This window comes from Python bivittatus, unplaced genomic scaffold (genome assembly GCF_059951505.1).
Source record: "Python bivittatus isolate LINGU-HERP-01145 unplaced genomic scaffold, Pbiv_v1 ctg000200_np1212, whole genome shotgun sequence".
In the NCBI taxonomy this organism is placed as follows: domain Eukaryota; kingdom Metazoa; phylum Chordata; class Lepidosauria; order Squamata; family Pythonidae; genus Python; species Python bivittatus.
In genome coordinates, this window is record NW_028277040.1 from 9,706,776 (window position 1) to 9,728,334 (window position 21,559).

Consider the following 21,559-nt stretch of genomic DNA (forward strand, 5'->3'; position numbering starts at 1 on the left):
TTTCCATCAGGTCAGAGACATTTGCTTCAGTGAAGAGATACCAAATTGATTGCATCTGATGGGTTGAAACATGACTACTGAATCCTTAAAAAGCTGGAGTTACCGATTTCATAAATAATCAATGCTGAACTCAGCTAAAACCAAGGCCTTATTAAACAAATCTTCACTGAAATTTTGTAACAAGGCTTTGTCAGTTAGGGCTCCTCACTTTTGGAACTCCCTGCACAATCCATTTTATAAGGCTTATACTCTTCTCTTTTTAAGCAATTATTAAATACCTATCCGTTTTCTTTAGGGTTTGAAGATACCAGATTTGTGTTGCCATTGAGCATTCTTGTTTTTATGGCTTTTATTCTAGGGTGAATTTTGTTTTACCTTTGAATAATACTTTATTATTTTAAATAATATATTTTCTCCTGAAATATTAGATGGATTGGATGGATTGGAAATAAATAAAAATAAATGATATCAGTAATAAATCACTCAGCCAACTGTTTCTGTGTTCCATTTTTTCCTAGAACTCCACTTCATGCAGCGGCCTTTGCTGATCACATGGAATGCTTGCAGCTACTTTTAAGTCACAATGCACAAGTAAATGCTGCAGATAATTCAGGGAAAACTCCACTTACCATCGCTGCTGAAAAAGGGCATGTAGGGACTGTCGGTAAGGAGCTGCTTACTAGGAACTGGACAGAATAATGCCATTATATTGTTCTCCTAATGTATTATATATCTGTTGGGTAAGAAAAAGCCATCCTTATTGCTTCTGTTTATGACATCTGCAAATCTTTCAAACATTTCTTTGCTAAGGTTTTCAGTAGGGTGTTAGTTACATGGTGGAATCCATGTAAAGGGTTAACTGGCAACTTCTTTAGAAGAAGACTAAGAGAACTTCAAGAGAAAAGGGAGCAAGACAGGAGAGAAGCCATTGACAGTTGGAGGGAAAGGAAAAGGAAAGGAAATAACCAGTATATAGGAAAGGAAAAAGAAATACCAGAAGATCTTATGACAAACTAAGCAATCATTCAGATTCTGTAAATAAAGCACAGAGGAGGAATTTACTGATGCACTGTTCAAAAGAATACATGTACGTATACACACACACTCACACACAGAGTTATGTGCATTATGCTATTCCTTTTCAGAATAAGCAACAGTAAGCAAAGCACAAAAAAAGAATGAGAAGTAGTAAATAAAAGATAGTAAATAAGTGGGAAAAAAATAAAATCTAAGTAAATCTAGTTTACCCTAATTAGATTTCTCTGTACCTTTCCATATCTTTCTATCCTTGCTTCTACTATGCCCACAAGTCAATTCAAGCAAGTTCTTTAAACCTGTTATCTCTCTTTTTTTAGGATCTCTTCAATTCCATCCAGCCATAACTTCCTCCATTTTCTCCTTCCTCTCATCCCATTCCTTATTTCTTTAGATATTTCTTTTGCGATTCAGTCCTTATTAATTTTCTATATGACCAAACCACTCAATGTACTTTTCCATACTGGCCATTCACTTTTGTATTCAGTTCACATTCATTTATCCACCACCCATTTACTGTGGACTGTCTCTTCTGGTTTTACATCACACATTTTCAACAAACATTCATTCCTTGCAATACCTTTCTATCAGCAGTTTCACATCTCAAAATTTCTCCATCTATTTTCCTGCCTTTAATCAGCATGTTACTTTTTAAAAGAGAAACTATTACATTTTATCTGTTCATGTAATGTCATTCTTAAATAAAGTTTTAATTATTCATTATCAACTGGTCTTCTGAGTAAATGTAGAATATAAAATTTTTGTCCTAAAATACTAGAACCAGAAAAGAACAGATGAGAGGACATAACAATAGTATAACAGTATCTTTATTATTTTGGATGGTGGCAATGAGATGTTAAATTATATTTATTTATTTCTAAAACCAATTTAGAAGAAATTATGTCAATTAAATTGGTTTCCCCACAGAGCAACATACAGACTTATGGATGTTCAAAATTCAGAAAATGCTGTGGAACAAAAATTGATTGTTTGAGTGACTGAATCTGTAAGCTGCCCCGTTCCAGATGACTTCAGATACCTTTACAAAATTAAAACAGTACCATAGCAATAAAAATAGTGACCAAAACCCTCTGTTCTTATTCCTCACAACACCCAGGCCCATCCATCCTTCTAACCCAATGGCAATATCCTAGAACATACACGATCCAGACAATATCATTCTCCATTTATGATCCTACCATCTTTTCCCATTATTTCTTCCAGCATTTTTCATGTTCCAGAAAATCAGTTAAGAAGGAAAACATAGAATAACTGCACTGTGCTTTTTGAACACTAAAACACTAAAAGCCCTTTCCCTAGGGAAAAAAAGTTGCTTTATGCTGCTACTTTATTGAGTTTTGCTTTGATCTCTTTTATCACAGTTTTACTTTTCTTACTAATTTTATTATGTAAGCTTCATTTGAAGGGTCTGCAGATACTTGAGCTGGTATTATGGAAGTAATCTTATGAAATATTTTGTTTTTTGGTATCTTAGATTTTTTGGTGAACAGTGCTAAGGCCGATCTAACCTTGACGGATAAGGACTTGAATACATCCTTGCACTTGGCTAGCAGTAAAGTATGTTTAAAATTGTGTATGGTTGTGTTTGTATGAGTGTGTCCCCAGGGCTTTACAAAACATATCAAATATTGGCACTTGTGTTAGAGTAAACATTTCCCATGTAAATTAGGCTCTATATGAAATGGGGTATAACACAAAGTGTATGATTATGTAGTCAGTTTTTTAATGTATCATATAACTTGCAGCAACTAATACATCCTAGTATCTGTACATTTTCCGAATGTGATAATTTTAAAATCTTTATATTATGATACAGTGCATGAAGCTAAATGAAATTATGGTGAGGAAACAGCTTGGTTAAAATAAATCCTCATCTCCAAAACATTCAATGGAATTTGCCCTTTATTACTGAAAAGTTCATTTTAATTATTTGTACAGGTAGTCCTCGCTTAGCGACCACAATTGGGACTGGCAACTCTGTCACTAAGCATCACGGTCATTAAGTGAAACATCACATGACCGCAATTTACGATTTTACTTCCACCTTCTCTATTAACTCTATTTGTTGCAAGCCAGTTGCAAAGCACACAAATGGTGATCGCGTGACCACAGGATGCTGCAATGGTTGTAAATGTGAGGATTGGTCGCAAAGCTTTTTTTCTTTTACACCGTCGTAACTTCAAAAGGTTGCTAAAGCCTTTTTATAAGCCCTGGAAATGGCAATGCTGAAATCCCACAGTCCTGTGCCACGCTGATTGATCCTAACAAGAACTGAAGTCCATATTGTGCATCCCACATTCTAAAAGCAATTATTTTCCTAGTAATATAGTTAGTTTAAGTATCACAAGAAACCTAGAGTAACTCCACACTTTGCAGTAATATAAATGGTGTTAATGAAGGGGGAGGGGAGATTTAAAACAGCCCAGTGAAAACTACTCTTGCTCTTTGTTATGACATATTCAGCATCTGGGGTGGGGTGGGCTAAGAGAGAAACAAGGAGAGGAAGAACAGAATGCCAGATTTTGGAAAAGAGGGTCATTGGCTTGTCCGCTAACAGACTGAAAAGAGCCCCATAATACTGCATTTTTTTATTGAAGGTTCCATTGGTGTAAACAAATGATAATGTTTAGAATATGGTTTCTTAGCTTTGCTGCATTTAATGTGGTAGACTTTGCTTGCTCTTTGTTAGTTCTGAGAATCTCTAAGTTCAGTATAACCCCATTACAAGCCATGATAGCTTTTTCCCATATATATATATATTTACTTATCAGCTCCTCCCAGTCTTCACTACTATATACTTAATGGAAATAATCCTGCTGTGAATGAGTGGCAGTCACCCTGTCTTTTCCTAAGGAAAGCCTGTTTTGTTTTGGTTTTATGGTTATGATTTTATCGTTCTTGTCATGAGCTACCCAGAGTTGTGTTTAAGATGGGCGCCCAAAGAAATCTTTTAAACAAATAAAACAAAATAAACAAAATAAACAGCTTCATGGCAGCCTCTTTTCTGGATGTTTTTTCAATCAGCCATTACTGAGCAATCAGCAGTAAGAATGATGACAAGCAAGTTTAGAGAGCAAGGAGAACTCTCTAAACCCGGAGAACAATTTATGCCACTTTCTCCTTTGCTTGAATATTATGACTTGCTGTAACTGATTGTATCCCCTGTCTGTAGCGTGATGGCTTTGGCTAAGTAGAGAGCAGGAGGCAAGTGACTAAGATGCTTGCAGTAACTATGGGCATTTAGGAAGCTTGGACAAGTCAGATGGCCTTTCAGTCCTTTTTGTTCCTTCTACTGGTAGAACTTCCAGTTTGTCTCTCTCCCCCACCCCCATCTCCCCAAATAGATCACTGTTAGGATGTAGGCAGTGTTGTACCTACTAAGAGGTGAAGCTCTATCAAAGCATCTCTATCTTTCATCTTAATACATTTCCATCGTTTTCAGATGGAAGTCTCTCTTCTCCCATCTGCTAGACCTCCGTAACTAAGATCAGATTACAAAAAACTATGTGTGATAGAATATTCTGAATACATATATATAGATAAATGTGTGTGTGTATTTGTTTCCCAGGGTCATGAAAAATGTGCCTTGTTAATACTTGACAAGATACAAGAACAGAGCCTTATTAATGCAAAAAACAATGCATTGCAAACGTAAGTATAATTTTAATTAACTTTACTATTTATTTAACAATTTTGGTAACATTAAAGTCTCATATAATTATACTTTTGCATTTTGCAAATAGAGAGTTCACATAAATTTTAATGTACTTAAGCACTTGAACAAGCTGTGCATAATATCATGGTAGACTTTTGAAAGACATCAAACCTACTGAATCTAGATATTACATTTTCCAGACCTCTTCATATTGCTGCACAGAATGGCTTGAAGATGGTAGTTGAGGAATTATTAGCAAAGGGGGCGTGTGTACTGGCAGTAGATGAAAATGGTAAGTGAAGATATTCATATTATCATTTATGAACAATAAATTAGCATCCATTATTTATTACATATGTATATGTGTTTCTAAAATATTTTTAGGCTTGCTGACAATGGTCATTAATTCCCTAATTGTAAAAATAAATTTGTGTTATCTACTGAGACTACTTCTGTTTAAACTATTATATAAAAACAAGTCTCATTATTATTTCGTTTGCATACATTTTGGCAACTGTTCCTTATGTAAAGTTATCACAGAATTTTCTAGTTGTATAAAGACATCAGAACTATTATATGGAAGACGGCTGCATTTTAAATATATTAATGCATTCATTTTATGGAGAGGAAGCAAAGCCTATAATATGATATTTAACTGTATCCTCATTCTTTCTGAAGTCATAACTATTTCCCATTCTGGCCACGCAATAAGTCACTGCCACCTTGTGGCCTTGGCTGGGAGCAATTTTATACATTTCCTGCTTCTTCGCCTTTTGGCTAAGACCAAATGTAATATATTTATAAATGTTCAAATAACTTCCATTGAGAATCATTTCCATTTTTGCCCTCTGAATAATATTTAGGCAAATCACCTTTCATTTTGAACCTACATACAATATTGCAGCTTACATATCTGATCATTAGATGGTAATCTTGTAGGAAAAGAACCTGATCAAACATATCTCAGGATCTTATATGCTTAGCTTTGCAGGCCCAAGGTGCTTTGGATGTAGGTTTCTCATAGATTGTACCTATACTACATTACAAACCATTGAGAGAAGTTTAAATCCATTTGGCATGTAGTGTTTGAAGGGGATTTATATTAAATATGCCGAATGTTCATATGGAGGTATGGAAGTCTTAAGCATACATTTAATGTAGCTTTTTGGATCTTGGCCTTTGAGAGTTAGGGAGTAACAATATTAAGTCTTTAATTAAATGTTGATCAGATATTGAACACCCAAAAGTAAAACTCTGACTAGAATCCAAAGATAGGAACTGGGCTTGTGAAGAAAAAGCTGTACCAAAAAATAGTGGCATGCATTTGACTCCCTCTTTCCCTACTCATTAAAGAAGAGTTATTTTTCTTAATATTCAAGAAGTCCTTAAAATTCTAAAGGCATTTCATAGGGGAAGGAAGGCCCATTATTTTATGTAAAAAATTGTTATTAAAAATGCAAAGCTAGTGCTTAAACAAATAACTTTGGATTGTGTGATGGCAGTTAAACTTTTAATTTTTTAAAAATAAAAATTAAGAACTGAAATAAGACACACACACACACACACAAACCAATCTTCTTCCTCCGTTTTTGGAGGAAGCATTTTCCCCAACTCTATGAAATCATGAAAAAGACATTAGTTTCTCTTTCACCTACTCTGCTTCCTAATAAAAAGCAGTTTATGGTGTAGTGTGTAATAGGAAGTCCACTGTTAAAAAAAAAAGTAAAATTTCCAGTTGGTGAGCCCAAGTATTTGCACAGATCTAAATTAATTTATTGGGTAATACTAGCATTTGCAGAGTCTTAACTGATTTATTCAGTTATTTGTAATCAATGGAGCAAACAGGACATAAGGAACAGTTCAGAAATAGGATTCCCATGTAGTCCTCCCTCTGCCTGCACACTGCAAATATATTTAATTTTACAAAGTAGCTGGTGGCATTTACCAGCATTTTTAAAACTGATTAATTGTAATTGGATTCAAAATAATTTTGGAATCATAATTTTTTGAGAAAAGTTTCTATTATGAATACATAGCAACATGTAATTAATTAGATGCATAGCAACATATAATTAATGTTCTTATGTTATGTTATTTATTTATTCATCATGTTATGGGCACCATATAGTAGCTAATACAGGTGGTCCTTACTTAACGACCACTCTTAAAGCAGACATTTGAACTTATGACGGCACTGAATGAGTGGTACTTATGTTGGTCGCAGCATCCCATGGTCACATGCTTGCCATTTGCGACCTTGTTTGCTGGCTTCCTACAAGCAAAATCAGTGGGGAAGCCAGCAGGAGGCTGCTTGCTTAATGACCCACAGTGATTCGCTTAATGATGGCAACTGGAAGTGCTGGCATTTCCATCACTAAGCGGCACCGTCATGTAATGTTTTGCATTATGACCATGTTGCTTAGCGATGAAAATTCCAGTCCCAATTACTGTCATTAAGTGAGGACTACCTTATACAAAAGTAGTTTTGTAACACTGTACACCTCCACTCAGTGGTTTGCTGATAAATGTATAACAAATCCCACTGTTGACACCAATTGAAGGGGGGAAAAAATCCCCAGATCCAATATATAAGTGGAAACCATACAATCTGGTTCAGCCAAGTTTATTGAACTGCACAGGGGACAGAATACAAGGTTCTGCCCATCAACAGGGGGGCAAGGCAGAAACTTATATAGTGATCTTTACAATAGCACCCCTTAGCAACAGAACCCATCCTTCTAGCAACTCTTCATTCCTAGCCCTGATTCCGTTTATTCAGCAAGCCTTGAGTAACATTCAGGAGTCAACTTTCTTATTTCAGTAGCCATTCCCTGAGGTTGTACTTCCAGCCACTGAGTAAGCTATTTGTCATTTTGTGTGCTTTTAAGCATTTTACTAAGCCTTTTAAGCATTAAAGCTTATCCGTAGCCATTTTGTTAGGCCAGGCTGATTCTTTGGTTAATTTTCACCTTCACTCTGCCAACTCCATTGTTGCTGCTGAGCCACACTGTGATCCGCCAAACGGTGATTGGCGCACAAGGCCTCTTCTGCTCTCAACTGTCTCATGGAATTCCCTAAAATTTAACAACTGGGTCTTGCAAGCCGGCTCCAACATACCACTGCCCCTACCATACAATTCCAAGGAACTGTTTTGTTTGTTTGTTTATTTATTTATATTTCAAATTTGGACACCGCCCATCTGGCAAGGAAGTGCCTCTGGACGGTTTACAATAAAAACAAGAAATAAATATTAGTTAAAATACAATAAAAATAGTATAAGAATACAAAAAATATATATTTAAGAAGTACTGGGTTTTTTGTCAGCAAGGGGCCAAATCAAAAACCTCCAGCTAGGCTGGGCAGCTGCAAAGAGTTGGTAAGGAGCAACACATCCAGGCTATTTTCACAATCCTGAGATCATGCTATAGCAGCAATGATGCTGGCTTATGCTGTCTGGCTACCTCAGCAGTTAACATCTCTCAAAGCCTCATGAACAATTTGGCTGGGAAAGGCTAAGGTATTGTGCATGCACACTTGTTGCTCTGCTCATGTGATATACATCTAGTGCTGATGCTCTTGCTTTTCCTCTGCTACCTTGGGAAGGTAGCAGGGCAGTAGAGATTGGCAGCCAGTTGATGATGCACAGAAGAGGATAGGCCAAATGGCTGCACTGCATCCCCTAGATTAGCCCACCACGTTCTGTGGTGGCAGGGGCTATTTTGTCAGTTTTGGAGTAAAGTTCAACTACCTTTCCAGTTAACATTCTACACGAAATAAGGTATGGCACTGTGACCTACATTTCAGATAGAAAAAGCCCTTTATGATCCCTTTGTGTATTTAGATACAGTATTTGAATTGGAATGGAACTGTAATTGCATCTGTATGGTTTCAGATGTACTCTGAAGCTTCCCTTTGCTTTCATAGCAAATAGAAAACATCACTAAGTAATAACTTAAAGCTGCAGGGAAGTCCATATTCTAAATAACTTACTATTATAAGTACAAATGGGCATTCATATGAATTTCCATATTAAGTGTGTGTGTGTAAAAGGGAATCCACCAACAGCAGAGGGTTTTGTTTTTTTTAGCAAATATGTAGTTTATGGACTTCTCTTGTAGTATCACAGCATGTTGATGGTTTGCTAAATACTCTGATTTTTTTTAAATATCATCTCTCAAATAGACAATTTAGTATTTAGTGGACCACAATCATTATTGGGATATTGACTGTGGATCGCCTAAAGCATTCATGTTTAGTCTTCATTCATTGGGTTAGTGAAATGTAATGAACTTAATCTCTCCCTGAGCCAGTGTATTCTCCCCATTTCCTGCCTAGCAACAAGGAGTTCTGAAATGTTCATCAGCTTCAGCAAGCATAGTTTAAACTAATATTAAACATTACTTTGGAGAACCATATTTAACCAAGAACAGAAGTGAAAGCTTTTGATTTCCTTCTCCTGGATATATGGAAGAAAAAGACTTAACTGGGAAGATAATGTCTTTTGCATTGTGTTTAAACTAAGGAAAGTATTGCCTATACAGAAAAATATCAGTGTCTTTTTCTATGGCTTATTATTATTATTATTATTATTATTATTAATAATAATAATAATAATAATAGTACATTATTTCTGCTCTATGTGGAAAGATATGAAACCTCCTTCTCATTGCACAGTGCAGAAACTTATGAACAGGCCTTTAAGAAAGCAACGTGTATATGTGCGTGTGTATGTGTTCACATCCAATTTCTGTGATGCTGTTTGAGATGGGATATCTGACAAACTCCCCTGCTATTCTGGAAATGTGTGAGCGGAAGGAAAGAAGTGGCCACTTTCTTGAGATCACTTGCCTTTCACTTTCCCCGTGAGAGAAGATTTCCCAATCTTGATATCCAATATATAGTAACGACAACATTACTTGTTCTACAGAGAGAGACCCAGTTGTCACATTTTAATAAACATGATTGAATTTAGCTAAAATTGAACATTTGAATTATTTATAATAGGTTACCAATATTTTACTTCCTAATAGAAAATATTGCAGAATTAATCATCCACTATATTAATGTTAATCAGATTGTTATTTTTGTAAAAAAAAAATCTATATTACTAATTTTTTTCTTAAATATTACACAGTTACTTTTGAATGAAAGCCATTGGTCTCAGAATAACTCTTATAAGAACTTCTATCCTGTGATTTAAGTCTAACAGGGTCTTGGTTCATATTGATTCACATTGTCCTCAAGGAGCGTGGTCTACCTGTTTTTATTTCATTTTGTGGAGGTTTTAAGTTGCCTTTTGCTTTTTATTAAATAGTGCTTGTTATGATCATATTGGCTTAAAACCACTTTGTGAATTATGTACCTTCCCAGCATGTCTAATTTTAAAAGTAACACTGGCTTGTCTGCTGTGATTGTGACTAAACATACATCTCCAGGCTATGAGCTCATATGGAGATGTATCCAAGGAATGCTCAGATCTTTTCCCAGTTCCCCTAGTACTAACCATGGCTTTGTCTGCGTTTGTGCCCAGGTCATACACCAGCCCTGGCTTGCGCTCCTAACAAAGACGTGGCTGACTGCCTGGCACTCATTTTGGCTACCATGATGCCTTTTTCTCCTTCCAGTACAATGACGCCTCTCAACTTCGTTTCTTTTAAAAAAGACCATTTGAGCAGGACTCATCTCTGCAATAGCTCCAATATGAGTAACACCCTTAACTCATATAGTAAACCCTTGAGTAACGATGTAGGAGCAGAAAACGGATACAATGAAAATGATTCTGATTCTGAAACATTTTGATTTTTAACATTCAGTGCTCCTTTCTTGTTTGCATTTGGATTTAATCTGAAATTTCCTTTAGAAACACCTGAATTCCTGAGTTTCAGGTCACCTTCATTTATGAATGAGAACGGCAAAGACTAAAATTTGCAATTAAATAGAGCCTTTTAGAAAATCTAAGGATTTTTTTTAGAATGCACTCTAGTTAATGTTCTACTTCCAGCACTACTGTGCTTTCCATAAATTCTAAGGGCTCCTCTGGAAGTCTCTACCTCCTGTTATATGCAGAACAAAGAAGCTGCCTTTTTCTGTTTTGACAGCACAAGTAAACAGGGAACTGTTACATTTATATTAATGTGTTAGCTATATTATACTGCTGATATAAAATCATTTTTCCAGTATAGTGTGTCTAGGTTGTCAGAAGACATTCCCATCTCTAGTATCTCTTGTATAGATAGATGGTCTTCATTTTTAGGCATCTTTGTCATAAAAACCAAAGGTAAAGCCACAAATTTTGATTTGGGTTTGAACAAATACTGCCAATATCACCACTTTCTGTGGCAATTTAGACTTCTAAATTCATCACAGTAATACACGATGGGTGTTTTTAGAACAATAGGTATTTGCGACTTCCATTTATAATTTAAAATCTTTAGGATCAAATCTTGCTTGCCTCAGTCACAACATACCCACCTGCAGCTGCAGCAAAGAAATTATTGTAGAGGCAGATGAGATTTGCCTTAATTTTTGTTACCATTCAGCACAAGCATGCATGGTTTATTTGCACTCTCCAAGTAGGGATCCTTGGAAACTTGTTACCTGTGCTGTCTAGCAATTATTTGTTCTAGGAAAAATCAGTTCTAAATGTAATGCTTAACGCACCTAAATGTTTCACCCTGCCCATTTGAATTGATTTTTTGTTACCTTTACGTGTAATATGATTTTTATCATAAGCATTGTCTGGTTTTTTGGAAAGTGTACAACATTGAGATAAATCAAATTACAATCCTCTGTATTTACTATTGCTGTGCTAAGATGCAAACAGGAGATAAAACCAAAACATAAAGTGGAAAAGTTAAGTAATCTTACAGAAGGGAATTGGGTTGTACTAAACAGTCCTGCTGGCATCAGTTTACTTTTTAAACATTTGCATTATGAATATCTACTCCTTCTGCCAAAGCTTCTAGGTCAAACGGACCCTTTTCCTCGCCTGAGAAAGGTGTACAGAAAGAAGAGTGAGACTCTTAAAATATAAAGAACTAACCAGCTATACCATGAGGACCAAAAGGCTTCAGAAGACTTTATTATTTTTTTAATAATGCAAGGAAAAAAAATCAAGTAACTTTTCTAATCACAAATGCACAAAATGTGTTTTCTGTAATTAAGAGTCTTGGGTTATTTCTAGTAGATACTTTGACATTTGTAACCGATGATGATGATGTGTTGATCACAATTTATTTTTCCAGACTAGTGTTCGTATTTGTAATGTTCAATGTGTTTATATTTATTTGAAATGAAACAAGTGCCCAGAAAAATTGACCATGGTTTGTCCTCCTTCTTAGTTCTTTTATGTGTTATTAGCTATGAATTTAAGCAAATTTAGTATGCTGAGTTTGATGGAACAAATGGGCACAGTTATGGTTTTCAGCTCTTATGCAACAAGCTTGGAATAGCTTCAAAAGCCAAATGCTATTCATGCATACTTTATCAAGAGCAATTGAAGAATACATTACATAGTATTTGTTGCCAGAGTAGAGGGGAAAATATAAAGGGAAAAAAATGTGGGATTTATTCTTTAGAAAGGGGATTTTTAGAATTTGTCATAGTGCAAAAGGAGAATTATGGAATCAAGAGAGAACTGTCCTTCCTCCTTCATGGAAGCAAAATACCTTTTTACGTGAAATAGAAGCAGTAGACCATTGACTGCTTTGTTGTCTGTTCTATACAGGTTTTTGAAATAATTTAATATAACTGCTCATTGCTATATATCCAAGTACGTTAGAAATATAAATGTGAATTTATTACTGGGTGATCAGTGTAAAATGTAACAAAGGGGATCACAATAGTTTTGCTCGGCTACCAACTATAAACAAGAAGATTTGCTGGAAAAGCTTCCATCTTGAGACTGCACCTTCATCTAAGTGGGATGTATTTTAACTCTGGGCTGTACAACTTTTCATTGCAAAAAATAGATAGAAATAGACTTCTTACAATGTAACAGAAGTGTACAAAATATTTCCAATTTGAAACAGCTAATTCTGCACAATATTGTTCTGACTTCACTGAAAGTGTTTTGTTGCTGAACCAATCTTATGAGAAGCGTTCCAAATTCAAAATGCTTTGTATGCATCTCCTACGCTTTATTCTCAGATTTCAGCCACTTTGTAGTTACACAAAAAAAATGTCTGAAATGTAAAGCTGCCACTAAAAGCTGTCCAAAACTCTGAGTTATTCCTTTTTTTAACCCCAGCCAGTGTACATATTGAGAAAAATTTCCCAGCAAATACTGCTCTAAGGAGACAGATTTGAGGGCCTCTGCCAAGTTTCTTTCTCAAACCCCCAGAATACCTACGGCCAAAAATACTCCTGTGAATCAACTGATCTTTCTGCCACACAGCTGCCTTTTTGTCCCAACTACTGATTAACATATCAGAAATTAAATTCTCTCTCACATATAAATAAGCACAACGTTATGCACTTCTATTCAATACCCCAAGCTCTATTTGAATGATTTAGGGTAATAAAATACTCTCCAGTTGTTTTTGATTTGATCCATGATGGTTAAAAAAAATTCTCCACCATGACACATACTTCCAACCAGGTCTTAGGAAAGTTTTTCATATTACAATTTGCATTCTGTAGGAATGATGAAGTACAAAATAAAAAGAGACTATTTTTCTTAAGAATGCAAGTGTGTATAAATTGTCACAGACCTTTAATACAGAAAATGGTAACTGGGAGTCTTTAAGAAAAAGGCAATATTTATGCACACATTTTGAAATATTAGCATATATGTAATGTCCTTTAAATGATATCTATATCATTTAAGTATTGATATTGAGTAGGAACTATAGTGTAAGAGGCCCTCACTAGTTTTTGGCTTGATTCCTATTAAATTCTTAGGACATTAAATCCTGTTGAATACTTGTTATATCCTGAGGATTACAGGATGTTCCTTAAAACCCATAATTAAGTTCGGCAGAGAAACTGTGGATGCTTCCCAATAGAGAGATCTTAACTTCATCTATAAAAAGTAGTCCAGCAGCTTACCTGATTTTTTGAAAAAAGAAGAGAAAATGGAAGAAGTGAGGAAAAGATAGGAAGGTCACTCTGTTTTGGTGATTGCTCCTCAAAAGCTTTGTGTGGAAGTCTCCCAGAACTGCACAATGCAGTCACAATTTCATTAATGATCCAACAATTAGAGCACCAACTTTTATAGAGCATAGCAGCCCAGTTGTATAACCCTTTAGGAAGCCGTGTGATATAAGCAGGAAATTACTGTATGCTCTACGTGTACTTTGAGAGGGAAGTGGCTAAGGTAATGCTTGAGTAATTTCTGCTTGTTAAAATCTCTTCAGTATAGAATAGTGTTTCTTAAACTTTTTTCTCTCAGGACCCCTTCCCTCTTTTAAAAATTATGGAGGACCCCAAAAGAGCTTTTGTTTGTATAGATTATAGTTATTGATATTTACCATATTAAGAATTAAAATTGATGCATTCGCTCCACTCCTGCTTCTCACAACTGTTTGATGGGATTTTAATAGTGTATTATTTTTCAACATAGGCTGGCAAATAATTTTGATTTCGCAGACCCCTGAGAGGGTCTTGGGGGACCCTCAGGGGTCCTAGGACCACACTTTAAGAAACATTGGTGTAGAAGAACTGAGGGCATTTCCACATGAGATTTGATGCCACACTTGGATCAGGGTGGCACTCCTATAATTTCACAACATAGTTTTTGTTAGAGAGCTGAGCCAGTTTATATACTTAAGAGGAATCTCTAATTTCCCACTTTTCAGCATGCCACGCTAGAGCTTGGGGACAGGCTGTTTTCTTGTTGGTGGGAACTCCCACCTCACATTTTTCCCCCCTTAGCTGCTAAGCTGCCATAGCACTCTCATGTCCTTGCACCAGACTTCAATGTTGCAGAGATGTGGTTTTGCAGCTCCAGCTTAAAAGGCCTGGCTTTCTTGCACACTTTCTCACTGTCCCTCTTTCCCTCTCTCCTCTTTTTACTTTTCTAGAAAAAGGAAGTATGGCAAGGAAATGCGGGGGGTGGGTTGGCATTGGCTTGAATGTCATTTTTGGTACTTCCCTGTTGGTCCAGTAGAAAGAAAGATACTCAGCTCATGAGGAGTTTTCAGCAGCTGAATCAGGACAATAACAGACTGTTGCCAGAAGCATTCTGAGTTCATGGAATAGCAACAGTGGTTGTATGGAGGTGCCCTCATCAGTTGTGAGTAACCTGGAGCCTACTTATCAGCTATTGACAATAGTTTGTTGTTGTTGTTTAAATAAGAAGCAATGCATTTGATTATAATGATATAGGCTATGCAGGAAGGCATGAGAGAAACAGAATGACCAAGGAAATAAAACTGACCACCAAACAATCAGGGTAATCAAACTACACTTACAAATCTTTAAGTTTTCCTTCTTAGTACTGTAACATTTGTAACTGAAGTGGATATTGTAGAATATTACTAAATATTATTAAGCATCACTTGAAACAAAGAACCAATGTTTCCATGTAGAATTAAGTAGGAACATCTCACTTTCTTCTTCCTTCTTCTTGGCTGATCGTATTGAGCTAGTCACCATGAAATCCACACACATGCACAAACCCCACTGTAGCCTCCAGCATTCCCATAAAACTTCAGGAGAGTAGGGGCGTACCTTGCAGAGCAAGTTTGGGGAACAGAGGTCAAAGGACAGCCTACCAAGCAAGCAGAAATCTTCTACAGCATCGGGTGTGATTCACAGTACAGTAAACCTCTCACACAAATGGTTTGATAGTGACTTCTTATATAAATAAATTCCTCAACATGTTATGCTAAAATCCTCTGCATAGCTCTGTGGAAATATAATAGGATATAGTTCTGAGTTCATGATCAGATTGCATTGTGTCCCATGAATTTCTTTTCTATCAACAATCCCCGGCCTACTGTCTTGAAAAGACAATTGGGCTAAAAGCCCATTTATACGATCTTTTGAATTTAATAGGATTTATTTCTGAGTAGACCTGCGTTCATTTGTAGTGCCATCTTCACAAAAAATGCTTACAGATCTCTTTTATATATATTACTTTCAAATAAAAGAATAATGAAGTCCATCATAATGTAAAATGGGAAATTTGCAATCAGTCCCACTGTAGAATGGGTTCCATTCTAATTGCTTTCTTATCTAAATGGCAATACGGTTTTGTAGCAGATAAGGTACTGTATTTAAACTATAGTAATAAATATCAGGTAAGGCCTGTTTTGATTTGTTAAACCTTTTTTTTGTCAAAAGCTAAGCACTCTGTGCCACTGGAATCAGTGGTGTTAATTTGATAAAGATTGAGAAGCATGATCTAGAAGGTGAGTAATAACGCATGCACCTCTCTATACTCACGTTTCGGTGTTAGCAGCTTGTATTTCATTCTTGTGAAACTTCAGCTGCAGGGTTGTAATGCATGGCACTTACCCCTTGCTGATCTGTATTGTTTCAAGTGTAAGATAAACTAGCTCAGGGGATATCTGTTTATCACTACTAAAAGGGCACCATGTTATGTTTTGGTACTATTATAGTAAACCTTTGTATTTAACTATGAATTGAGTAAATTCAATTTCTTGTCTTCTCTGTTTAGAAACTTGATAATGCACCTGAGTTTCATCATGTAAGAAACTTTTAGAGTGCCTTTTTATATTTGTGTATGCTGGATATGTATTGTGAACATGTCTTTCCTTCATTTGAGTCATACTGAAGCAATATAATACCTATATGTTTTCATTTCAAAGCTTTACTTTAATGCTTTGTCCTTTTTAAAAAATCTATTTGTGTTGACATAAAATTAATATGCTAAATTTGTATAGGAATTGTACACAATTTTTTGAAGTGCTGCAGACACTTTCTTATTACACAAAGCAAACCTTAAGTCAGTGTTATTGGGAAGTGTGTTTTAAAATGGTGACAATCTTGAGTGTGTATTAAATGCAGCTATATGTGTTTGTAATGCAGTGACATACATATTAAAAAGCCAATATCTAATGTTTTGTAGTTTTGTCTGCATATTTTATGCTTTTAGCATGTGCAATATATCTTTACAAACCATGGTGTCATGAATCTGGTGCCAGTGTTACATTTTGTATGAAATATTTGTAATAAACAGTATGAAATATTGTTGAATGGTTTGTTGCTAATTTTTTTAAAATGTAAACTGAATTTTAATTAACCAATGTGTTAAATGACATGGTTGTAAAAAATGGATATGAGATATTACTTTGGACCATAGACTAAGCGTATTCAAGTTTAATATCTTTTCAACTACTGAATGCTGTATTCATTGTAATGGACTCTCTTAACTGCAAATTAATATTAAAATGCATTCAGCTGGATATTTTTACAAATAAATGGTACAAATACCGTGGCAACCCTGAGTTCATTTGTCAGTACTTCTACATATGTTCAGGCTTCTGAATACCTATAAACAATAACAAGTACATACCTGCAGAAAAATACTAGTCAATAAAGTTTCCTGAATAGTGCTTAAAATGCATTATAAAAACATGCATTATAAAAAAATGTGTTACCTAAAACTAAAAGACATAAAGCAATACAATTGTTATGAATCCCATAAATAAGACTAATAAATCCACAAAATCACACCAATATAGAACTATGCAACATAATAAAATGGTACACTGAAAGTCACCTGTTCATCCAGGTATTAAACACCTGAAAAACAAGGTGTTCTCCTATAGCACAGGTAGACCAAATATGCCCCTGCAGTTCTTGGGGAACAGCAAGTTCTATAAACTATCAATTATCATACCAGGTACAGTTGATTGGAAGTGTACTGTAAGGTTTGAAGGGCCCTGTTGTTATTCTTGAAAGAGCAAGCATGAATGGAGAAAGGGGTTTTAGAGAAGAACCAAATATGATCCCAAAGAAGGCTCTCTCCTGCACTAGCTAAGATTCTTTCAGTTGAAATTCTTTGCACCTCAGAGCTGTATGTGACAGTTTTTCTGAGAACGCAAGTATTGGAGTAACACATGATAGTTGAGTCTGCAACAGTAGGGAAACAAACGGCCTATTAATTGAAGAAGTGTGCCTATGTAGGCAGCCTTCATCCTTCATCAAACTGCAGAGTTGCATGAAACAGTTTTGGTAAGTTTCCCATATAGCATGTCTTTCTCCACCCTTTTGTATGGATGTGGCCTGTTCCATACTTCCACATCAAATAACTGTGTACAGAAACCAGAGTCTAGTGTTGTATTTTTTTTCAAAATCAGTTATCCAGAAATAAGTCCCAAGAGAAAAGATTAACAATTGACAATTATGAATCATTGTAGAAGAAGGCTCTAGGGTCCTCCATTATGCAACTGATTGCCTAAGGATGAGACAGCATGACATACAATGGGTCTCTTGGAACATTACCAGCTGGTGTCCAAATCAGAGGATTCATCCAGCTGCTTGTCTGTTTATCCACCTATCTGTTTCATATATATCCCACCTTTTGTACAGGAGCTCAAGGTGACGTACATAGTACTCCCTCCTATTTTTCCCGACAACTACCACCTTGGGAGTTGGGCTGGCCCAAAGTTACCTAGTGAGCTTCTATGCCTGAGAGTAGAGTAGAACCTGGGTCTCCCTGCTCCTGATCCAATACCGTAACCACTGTACACACTGGATGGAGGTGCTATCTAACTGAGGCAACAACTATTTTGGATGTATCCTCCCCATCTTCCTAATGTCTTCACACTGCTGTTGCCAATATGCCTACCAGCCTACTTTACCTAACTTCCCAACAAGTTCCTGTTACTGCTGTCAATCTTCCTGCCAGCCTGTCCAGCCCCCATTTTCTATTGTATGTTTTACAACAATTGTAATAATTGTATGTTTTATTCAGATTAGTGCAGAATGACAAAAGTTGACATGCAACATCAACAAACAACTGGTTTGTGTGAATTGGGCCAAAAGAGCAACACCCCTGCAGAGGTCCTTTCCATTAGTTGCATAGATCTGTAACTGTGACATCATATTTCTGAGAGGGATGTATGTATAAAGGAAATTAAGAACTGGAGAGCTTTCAAACATAACACTTGCAGGCTTCAGCCCCCTGCAACCTCCTGGAAATGGAAGAAACCTGATGCTTCTCCTAGCATGATTGCAGTGATCAGGATGATTTTAACCGGGAAATGCAATCCCACAGGTAACGCAGTGCCAAGCCATAAAGGTCTTTATAAATTGAGACCAGCACTTTAAACTACACCCCAAAGCTGATAGGAAGCCAGTGCAGGAGAGGTGTCATTATACATGCCCACAAACACCCATGAGCACCCAGGCCACTGCATTTGACACAAACTCCCGCTGCCTTAAGAAAGCTCAAAACATTCTTAAGGATCCATCTCACCCGGGACATTCTTTTTTTGAACTATTACAATCTGGCAGACGGTACAGGATAATGAAAACAAGGACAAATAGGCTGAAGAATAGCTTTTATCCCAGAGCTGCAACTATACTGTATAGTGCAATATTAATGTAACATCAGGGGTTGTGCAATGGTGAATAGAATGTGAAGGATGTGTTTTTTATTTTATGGTTTTTATATTTATAAGGTGCACTGGGGATGGCATTTAATTTCGTTGTACGAGGTACAATGACAATAAAGTTTACAAACAAACAAACAAAACTGAACCTTCTGTGTGGTCTTTATAGGCAGCCCAATGTGGAGAAATTGCAGTCTTCTCAATATCACAACATCCCAAAAGCTGAACAAATGTGCCCAAGTACATTGCAGGAAATGGAAACAGTAGGCCATGTACTACTCTGTTGCCAATTTTATACAGGTCTTTAAAATAATTTAATAAAAATCACTCATTGCTATATACCCTGGTAGGTCAGAGACAGAATAAGTGAATCTATCTATGTGGTTGGTAGGAGTAAAAAAGGACTTGATGGCACTTAATCCATTATTGGATTGTCAACTTCAGTATGTAAGAAAGGAAGTCACAAAAGTTTTTCTCAGCTATCATTTACAAACAAAAAAAAATTGCTGAAAAAAATCTTATTTTGTTTTGCAATTATTTTTCCTTTTAAATCATTATCCTTTTTTTCTCTGTTTAAATGTGGCTTTTATTTTTAAGGGTCGTCTTTGACCATAACTAAAAAAGGATTGATTGAAATCCTTGTAACCTTGGACACTAAGTACCTTTCTGACTAAGTCTGCCCCATCTTTAGTTCCCTTATATGTTCATTTTGTTCAACCATCCATTGTGTCTGCCTCATCATGAAAAATAAATCTGGTAATAATCAGATTGATGGTAGTGCTTCGGGGTTGAAGAAGACACACTGTTGTACAGCTCATCTGTGGACACAGAGGTGGCTCTGCAGTCCCAGTCTGGAAGTGCAGAGTCTAGCACAATGGGAGCACTGAAAGTCCATTGTTGTAGTAACTGTGGGTATTATTCTATGATGCTGCTCATGGTTTTCTATCAGTTTTTGGCGGCACCTGTCTCCAAAGCCGGTGGAGGCTTCATAGCACCAGGCTCACCAGTGGGTTCTGTCAGCAGCCACAACTTCTAGTTCCTTTGGCTGGATGTCACAGGGTCTTTGTAACACTTGCATGGTTGACCTCAAGGTCTCTTCCCAGACTCCAGTACCCTACAGAGCAACTGGTGAGGCATACAGTAGTCATCCATTCTGATGACATGTCCCACCCACTGCATCTGGGCTCTGATAATCAGTGACTCAATGCTAGTGGACTCTGCACGTTCCAAGACCTCCAGGTTGGAGACACGGTCTTGCCAATGAACACCAAAGATGAAGCAGAGAGTGCACATGTGAAATTTCTCCAGTTGTTTGAAGTGCTTTCAGTACAGAGTCCAGGACTCACATCCATTCAGGAGAGAAGGGATAACCGCAGCTCTGTAGACTTTCAGCTTTGTGGAGATATGGATGTTGTGTTGGTTGAGCACTCTAGTACATAGCCGCTCCAGAGCCTGGCTGGTTTTGCTGATCCTGGAGTCAATTTCTTTGGGCAAAGACCTGTTGCTTGAGATGATGCTTCCCAAGTATTTGAAGCTGTTTACATTTGTCAGCTGGGTCATCAACAGTGGTTTTTGGTTCTACAGGGTTGGTATTTGGCATTGGCTGGTAAAGTACTTCAGTCTTGTTCAGGCTGACAGTCAGGCTGAAGAGCATAGCAGCGCCTGAGAATTTGTTCAGCATCAACTGTAGATGGTAGATCAACTGTCTTTGTGCACAAGGAGTGCACAGTCATCAGTAAAGAGAGTTTCTTGAATGACTGTATGGAGGCACTTTGTCCATGCGTTCAAGCAATGAAAGTCAAAGAGAGAGCCATCCAGTTGATACCTGATGTACACTCCCTCCTTTAGACCCTGGACAGCACATGACAACAAGCAAGCAAGAACAGATTGGACAGGACTGTGGCTAGTAAACAACTCTGCTTCACCCCATTGGAAATGGCAAATGCAGTTGATGTACCACCGTTGTAAAGAACCTGTCCTGTCATTCCATCATGGAGTAGCTGAATCAACTTCACAAATTTCCTCAGACATCCATAATGTCTCAGGATGATCCAGTGAGCCTCCCTGTTTACAGTGTCAAATGCAGAGTAAAGACAGAATAAAGAGGTTTGTTCTGCTCGATGCACTTTTCCTGGACTTGCCTCATGGCAAATATCAAGTCTGCTGTACTCGGTTCTGGCTGAAAGCCACACTGCATCTCTGGGAGGTTCCTTTCTGAGACAGTGACAGGTCTGTTCAGGAGAATGTGGGCAAAAATCTTGCCTGTGATGGGTAGCAGTAAGATATCCCTGTAGTTTCCACAGTCTGATTTACTTCCCTTATT

At 36.8% G+C, this 21,559-nt stretch overlaps 1 protein-coding gene across 6 annotated transcripts in view; it reads left to right on the top strand.

Annotated features, from left to right (window-relative positions):
• The window catches only part of ANKRD44 (ankyrin repeat domain 44), a 142,505-nt gene extending 125,390 nt beyond the window's left edge, over window positions 1–17,115 (top strand). For 4 of the 6 annotated variants that reach the window (XM_088135680.1, XM_088135682.1, XM_088135681.1 and 1 more), the window contains 5 exons: window positions 519–664; window positions 2,531–2,613; window positions 4,625–4,707; window positions 4,912–5,003; window positions 10,242–17,115. In XM_088135680.1, the coding sequence (XP_087991806.1) occupies window positions 519–664; window positions 2,531–2,613; window positions 4,625–4,707; window positions 4,912–5,003; window positions 10,242–10,510 (673 nt within the window). In that variant the 3' untranslated portion in view covers window positions 10,511–17,115. The remainder of the gene's footprint in view (window positions 1–518; window positions 665–2,530; window positions 2,614–4,624; window positions 4,708–4,911; window positions 5,004–10,241) is intronic. The other 2 variants (XM_088135684.1, XM_088135685.1) reach the window with 1 other exon arrangement.
• The last annotated feature ends 4,444 nt before the right edge of the window (window positions 17,116–21,559 follow it).